This window comes from Gastrolobium bilobum, unplaced genomic scaffold, assembly GCF_033153095.1.
Source record: "Gastrolobium bilobum isolate Gb01-03AN ecotype WA unplaced genomic scaffold, APGP_CSIRO_Gbil_v1 utg5420, whole genome shotgun sequence".
NCBI classification, from domain to species: domain Eukaryota; kingdom Viridiplantae; phylum Streptophyta; class Magnoliopsida; order Fabales; family Fabaceae; genus Gastrolobium; species Gastrolobium bilobum.
Window position 1 is genome coordinate 453,111 of NW_026898652.1, and position 8,148 is coordinate 461,258.

At 32.6% G+C, this 8,148-nt stretch overlaps 1 protein-coding gene across 1 annotated transcript; it reads left to right on the forward strand.

Moving 5' to 3' along the window:
- The first annotated feature begins 1,464 nt into the window (after window positions 1–1,464).
- Window positions 1,465–5,444, forward strand: LOC133318064 (protein NRT1/ PTR FAMILY 4.3-like). The gene is made up of 5 exons (XM_061520005.1): window positions 1,465–1,666; window positions 1,895–2,112; window positions 2,551–2,991; window positions 4,215–4,321; window positions 4,553–5,444. The coding sequence occupies exons 1-5, from the start codon at window positions 1,465–1,467 to the stop codon at window positions 5,442–5,444; spliced, it is 1,860 nt and encodes a 619-aa protein (XP_061375989.1).
- Window positions 5,445–8,148: the final 2,704 nt, after the last annotated feature.

Here is an 8,148-nt window from a genome sequence, read left to right on the forward strand (position 1 = left end):
AAAACCCTTTGCAAATGGTACATCCACCAATGAGTCAAATGACAAACCATAATAAGTGAGCCGACACCACATCTCAACCCAAAACCTTAAGGCTATAGGTTTATGGATCTTTTTACACTTATATGGTCATCACTTGGTCTATGTCTAGCCTATGTGGAACTTACTTCACCACTACTCACTCACACTTGATTATTTCCAACAAGAAAATAGAAATGGATATCAACATATATATGGTATGGTAAGGTTAGGGTTCAACATTGGAGATTGGCATTTAAAGTAATTTTCCTCGTAGTTGTAACAATTGCAAGGAATCTACCTTATTATTGTGAGAATGATATAAAAGAAAACGGATAAAAAGTAAAAAAAAAAAAAAAACAATTTCATTTTATCTTTTTAAAGCAAAGGGTTTCTCTGCTTCGCATGCATGTATATATGTGAAGTTGTGGACTTATAAACTAAATACATTTAGTACTAAAAGCTATCATAACGAGAGAGAAAACATTTGACTATAAGGAACGGCACCTATCGTAGAGTATGTATGACTAGACTAGTCAAGAAAATTAATTAGAAATTCTTCTAAGCTAAAAGTTGCTGTACGTAATAAAGCGGTATCGAAATAGAAACTTCTATAGTAACTTGGATGAACATCATGTTGGGGGGTTTTGAAAAACAGGATTCAATTCTAAAATTTAAGGTATTAGTTGAAGGTTAATTAATGATTTTATATTTTTTCTAACATGTTTTCTCACGCAAGAACCCATTAACCTTAAAGGATGAATAATATATCATACTCTAATATTATATAAAGAATCAATTCAACCCTAAAACTTAATCTAGTGAAGATCAATTAATAATCTTATATTATATTTTCTCTTATAGGTTTCAAGGGTGAGTGATGCATTTATATTATATTTTTTAATATATATATATATATATATATATATATTTCGGGAATTATGCATTTAAATAATAGTAATGGGCATTTGGTTTGACTTTTTTATAAGTGGAGTCTCTTGTTCAGTAATTATCAAATTCAGAAACAAAGGCAAGTTCCATATACCAAACTTGATCTATATTCCCACACCGAAACTTGGCGCAAATGCTCCTTTCATATGATAATTATGCATGTACGTACATGAAAGCAGCAGCTATAGCTACTACTTAGGCTCACCAATTCTTGTTTAAGTTGTATTTAATTTAGACGTGTAATAAGCAATTAAAGTATGAACAGATCATTAATTTTGATTAACAGATGTTATGCTCAGTACTATATTAACAATTTGTTAATTCGGCCCTTAAATTATATAAGTAGATTGAATTAAATATATAAAAAGAATCACTGTCCCCTTGGAAAACATTTTCTCTGGTGGGAGTGTTGTACACGTGTGAATAAATAAGTGGGGGGGCCTAGGTTAAGTCTGAGTTTGGGTCAGAATCTACTACTAGTGCTCGGCATTATAAATAATGGACCAACTTCCCTCAGATTCAGCATCAGAACAAGACAAGAAACCGCCATCAAAAGAGAGAGAGAGAGAGAGAATGGATCATATTGGAATAAGGAAGGATTATGATGAAGAGAGCATGGGAGAAACTACTGTAGACTGGAGAGGCAGACCCTCCAATCCTATCAAGCACGGTGGAATGAGAGCTGCTGCTTTTGTTCTTGGTATGGTATCTATCTATCTATCTATATATATATATATATATATATATACACCTCTTTCTCTTCTCAAGTTATTATGCCAACTTTTTAACCGAAACTGCTGGTGCTTTAATTAGTTCTTGTTATATATGAGAGATCGATCTAGTGCTGATTTGGTTTTCTGGATTGTATATATGTAGTTAGATATTAACAACGTACTGTGCTCTCTGATGTGCATATGAATAATTTCAGGGCTTCAAGCATTTGAAATAATGGGAATAGCTGCAGTGGGAAACAACCTCATAACTTATGTGATCAATGAGATGCACTTCTCTTTGTCTGAGTCAGCAAACATAGTGACTAACTTTGTTGGAACTATCTTTCTGCTGGCTCTCCTTGGTGGATTTCTTTCAGACTCTTATCTTGGGAGCTTCTGGACCATCCTCATCTTTGGCTTTGTGGAACTTTCTGTAAGCTACCCCTCCCTCTTTCTCTTTCTCTTTCTCTTTCTCTTTCTCTCTCTGTGTGAGTGAGACACCGCACGTGCGTACGTGCGTGTATAGTATAGTATATTCTTTTCCATCTACGTTTTGTCTCTCTATAGCATCTACCCAGGCAGCCACTACAATTAAGTGGATGACTTTTATTGCTTTCAAAATTATATTTTCAGACTTCACCCAACATTAATTGTTAAGAAGGAATGTTCAGTCATTTTCTTGTTCTTTATATTTGTTAAAAAAATTTAAATTTAGTTTTGGACTAATTGGCCAACCTATAATTAAAGTTATATAATAAGGTTTGTGTGCCTTTCTTAGCGTGAGAGTGCGAGAGAGAGCTAAAGAACATTTTTTTTTTTAAAAAAAAAAATGATAATAATTGGTTCTTGTGCATGTTGTTGGTTCTTATAGGGTTTCATATTGCTCTCAGTCCAAGCTCATGTTCCTCAATTGAAGCCAGCACCATGCAATATGTTCAGTGATGGAGAACATTGCACAGAAGCAAAGGGATTCAAGGCCTTGATATTCTTTTTATCAATATACTTGGTGGCATTAGGGAGTGGCTGTGTCAAGCCTAACATGATTGCTCATGGAGGTGACCAATTCAATCAAGAGAACCCCAAGCAATTAAAGAAGCTCTCCACTTACTTCAATGCCGCATATTTTGCATTCTCAGTGGGAGAGCTTGTTGCTCTAACAATTCTTGTTTGGGTTCAAACTCATTCGGGAATGGATGCGGGCTTTGGGGTATCAGCAGCTGCCATGGCAATGGGATTGATAAGTTTGATATGTGGCACTCTATATTACAGGAACAAGCCCCCACAAGGAAGCATTTTTACCCCCATTGCTCAAGTATGTTTCTTACCTATCTTCTACTTCTTTCCCTCTTAAAAATAATATCCTTGTGTGTTTTATAATATATATAATATGGAATTATTTCTCTCTAGCAGAATACATCAAGAGAAAAATAAAATGGGATCTACTAATTTTTATTTTTAAAAAATAGGGACATTTTTCGATGTGAGTGCAACATAAAAAATCAATCAACATCAGAAATCAATCTAATGTAAAAGTATGATTTCCATATAATATATATCAAAGGAGGTAGACTATATACTCCCAATATATATATATATATATATATATATATATATATATATATATATATATATATATATATATATATATATATAAATGAAAATAAAGTGATTGGACGGTCCAGTGCACTATGTTCTCCCGCGAGAACATAGTGCAAAAATATTACAATGGTATTCTCCCGCGAGAACATAGTTATAATTTTACTATAACTGTGTTCTCGCGGGAGAACATAGTGCACTGGACCGATTTTTACATCCAGTTACTGTACACTCACTAAACTCATATATATATATATATATATATATATATATATATATATATATGAGATAAGAGTTACACAAAAATAAATAAATAAACGATAAAGTTGTAAGGGCATGAAGGATACGAATAGTATATAATTTTACATTTCTAAATCCTCTCATATTAACTACTCGCTAAAATGAGAGTGTTATGAAAAAAAATTGTTATATATATACTCAACCTTATTTATATAAAGTTCATTAGTTTTGCCTTTTTGTCCCTCCCTCTTATTGTACGATGTTCTCATGTTAATGAATAACATGAAAGGATCTCATCCATATTTTTTTTTATCATGGTTGCTAATGTAGTTTTTCTAATTCACTACATTCTTAAGTTCGATAGAAACGCGGATACATGCAGCTAGGGATTCATTTATTACTAATTATCTATAAATATTTTGGTGTGCCTGATAAAAGGGACTATAGTAATTGAATTTCTTATAACCTTTATATTACCTGATTCTATCTGAGGCTAGTACATATACAGTAGCTAATCCTTGGAGTGTCAATTCAGAAATAGAAAACTAGCACATGGGGTGTCAAATAATACTACAAGTGATGTCTGCTGAGTCACGTACTAGGATAGTGTTGGCTTTATAATATTGTGATTGATATGATAATATATTGGCTCATAAGGCTCTTTACTTAAAAAAAAAAGTTTACCATTTACCTTATCAGGTTTTCGTGGCTGCAATATTGAAAAGAAAGCAAATATGTCCATCTAACCCACAAATGCTTCATGGAAGTCAAAACAATGTTGGTCGGCAACACACCAATAAGTTTAGGTACTTAATTTCCTATTTTGTTTTTATTGGTTTTCTTTTCTTTTCTTTCTTTCCTTCCTTAATGTCTCCTTAATTATTTTTTAAACACCTTGATCACTGAGAAAAAAACTGCTTAATTATCGTCATGCTCTTATTAGAAGAATGAATGCATATATAGTATTTTCTGCCAATATGCTCATTTATCCCTAAAATAAAAAATAAAAATAAAAATATTACACTATATACTTTCAGGTTCTTGGACAAGGCTTGTATCAGAGTGGAAGAGGGGACTAACACAAAGGAAAGCCCGTGGAGATTGTGTTCTGTTGAGCAAGTTGAGCAAGCGAAGATATTACTATCAGTTATTCCAATTTTTGGTTGCACTATAGTTTTCAACACAATCTTAGCACAACTACAAACATTCTCAGTCCAACAAGGGAGTGCCATGGACACCCATCTCACAAAATCCTTTCAAATCCCTCCTGCATCGCTTCAATCTGTTCCATATATTTTGCTCATTGTTGTGGTCCCTCTTTATGATAGATTCTTTGTCCCCTTTGCCAGAAAAATCACAGGTCATGAGTCTGGAATCTCACCTTTGCAGCGAATAGGCTTTGGCCTCTTTCTAGCTACATTTTCTATGGTTTCAGCTGCCCTTGTGGAGAAAAAGAGAAGGGATGAAGCTTTGAACCTCAACAAAACTTTATCCATTTTTTGGATTACCCCACAATTCTTAATTTTTGGTTTGTCAGAGATGTTTACAGCTGTTGGCCTCATCGAGTTCTTCTACAAGCAGTCTTTGAAAGGGATGCAGACATTCTTAACAGCCATCACGTATTGCTCATACTCATTTGGATTTTATTTCAGCTCTGTATTGGTTTCTTTGGTCAATAAGATCACTTGTACTTCTTCAACTGGTGGTTGGCTCCATTACAACAATCTCAACAAAGACAAGCTTGACCTTTTCTATTGGTTACTAGCTGCCCTTAGCTTCCTCAACTTCCTCAACTATCTCTTTTGGTCCAGTTGGTATTCTTACCATCCATCCCTCTCAACCATATCCCAACCTCATCATACTAATGCCATGGAAAACAATCAATGCACCCACACCTTTAAACACTATGCAGACAACAATATTCCATAGCAAGTTGTTTGTACTCTATACATTAATTAGCCTTGCTCTTGTATTATAAGTATAAAGCTATAATAATAATAATAAAAAAAACTACATGTATTAATGTGCACTTCAATCCTGTCTTAATTAAGTCCTATTGTTTTTGAGTTTAGACTGCGCGCGTACTAGTCTTTATTTATATTATTCTTGAAACGCAGTGGCAGGAAGCTTGCATTTCATTTGCATATAAAATAAAATTAAATATGGGCACAATTAAAAAAAAAATGTAAATTCTTAATTACACGAAGGGTTCGTTTTGTCTGCAGTTACTGCAGATAAGTTATCTGCAGTAAGCCCAATACGACGTTGTTTTGGGACGAAAATCATGGTGTTTTTGTAATTTTAATCTATTTCAGAGTTATAATAGTCGTATATTTATAATTTTTTAATATTTCAATTCTAAAACGATATTATTTTGAGAATAAATACAGATAATTTATGGGAAAAGTGTCTATCATTTAAAATTACACAACTTACATCCTTTCACTCTCACAAAGAGGCGGGACCCACACCTTTATTTTTTTTGTCAACTCTCTCTCCTACTTTATCTATCTCTTTCTCTCTCTTAAAATGACACAACTTTACATCCTTTAAAATTATACACAATTTTCCCATAATTTATTTGTAGTAATTGCAGAAATATTTTTGAATGCAGTGTTTATGACAAAAGCATCTATAATTATGTGTGGGGCACTTATACGTGAGACATGTAAATATAGGACCCATATGTGTAGTTGTAAGCATTACAACTAAGCATCTCGCAAGAAAGCTCCGAATCAAAGAAAGATTCACTTATATTGGTATCCAAGGACTTTCCAATAGTTGGCCCTAAGTATCAGTAAGGACAAAATTAGTAGCAACATTCATTGCATTCTCTACCTATTTCTCCTTCCCTCACTATGTGATAACTTTTCTTTTGATGCATTTTTTCTATATCAAATTCAAAGCGAGCGAACATGCATGTGTAATTAAAGTGACATAACAGTGCTTTCTCACTTTTAGGAGGGGAGGGGACTTTCAGAGGAGATCCCACTATTATGATGCGATGCCTGTGCATATGAAACATAATGAAAGCTCGGTGTTTAAAGTCAACAAGATATTATATGAAACATATGTGCGCGCGCGCACACATATATAGATAAGCATACTGCATACAATTCCTTTCTTTTTCTTCTCAGTAAGACAGAATTTCTTTCTGCGTCATTAATTAAGTTCACCTCTAGATTTATATTTGGTCACATTAAAATTTTATGCTCATATTGACATACAAGTTTTCGGTTCTACATAGATAGAAAAACAGAAAATCATTTTCTGTAAACTAAAAAATAAAATCCTTTGAGAACTTTCTAGTTCTTTTTCACAATCATATATATATGCCACCCTTGTGTGATGAGACATGTCTCAAACATGTTTTACTATTGAAGCCAGGCCCCCCTCGGGACCCTGCAAAACCATTTCAATTTAGCATCCTGCCAAGACAATAGGTACATAAAAATGTTGGCTAAAAGATAAACATAACCCCCACTTCCCCCAACAAAAATGAATAAAAGCTTTGTGGCATTGAGCCCACTTTGGTTTTGGACTTTAGCTCCACTACGACCTCAATTAGTCCGCAATTTTTTATTCTTCTGGCTTCCTCTTTGCTGTTTATCTTTCTTTTCTTTTTTTTTTAGGTCTGAAATCGGATATGTAATTATGATAAAATGGATGCTTTAAAGAGCACTTATGTTATAGCTTGAAAATGTTTATGCAAGTTATTGCAAGCAATCGTGAAATGGGAGCAAACCATATTAATTTTGGTAGCTATAATTTAAGTCTATAAGAACATTGATGTGGTACAATACCAATAATGATGATTACAATGACCGCAATGACCATAATAAGAAAAATAGCAAGTTGGGCGTATCATGTATGGTTAATTAAATTAATAAGATGATGCTGGTTATGATTCTGTCATTATAATTGTTCAAAGATGAATTATGATAGTTTCACTTGAGTCAATTAAATATACTTCTTTTATAATTATTACGTACAAATGATATTCCTTCAAAAATAACAAATTATAAGAAAAATTCTTAATTTAAATCTCAACATATCATATTCTCTAATAATATTTATATATGGCCACTCTTCTACAAATTCTTTATCAATTTCGTTGTTTAAGCCATCTTGGTGCTTTGCCAATTTTAGTAGCTATAGTTAAGTCTGTAAAGCACCAATATTTCTTTCTTTAAGAGTAACAATGTTCTTAGAGTATCAAATTCGTTCTTTACAACTAGCAACCGGTTTATAAGAAATCCAAATTAATCCAATTAAAGTATTATTAAATTTGAATATCTCCAAAAAAATTTTTATTAAATTTATATGAAATGCAGGTCTTCCAAAATTATTTTTTATAGAGGGCTCAAAATTAAAAATTAAGGAAAATAAATTCTTTACTACTCAAATTAATGGTGATTTTGATATTGGTACTTAATATTCACTTGTTTTTCAATTGGCAGCCACAAATATATTTTTATTAGGATCTGATGTCGAATCTTGATTTATAAAAAAATAAAAATTCATATCCTGATAAATATATGTCTGCGTCATTCAGATAAATAAAAATGGAGATAAGAAGTTAATTTAGACCAAGTTTGTTCTAGTTTTTCTTTTTTCTTTTTTTGTCATTAAT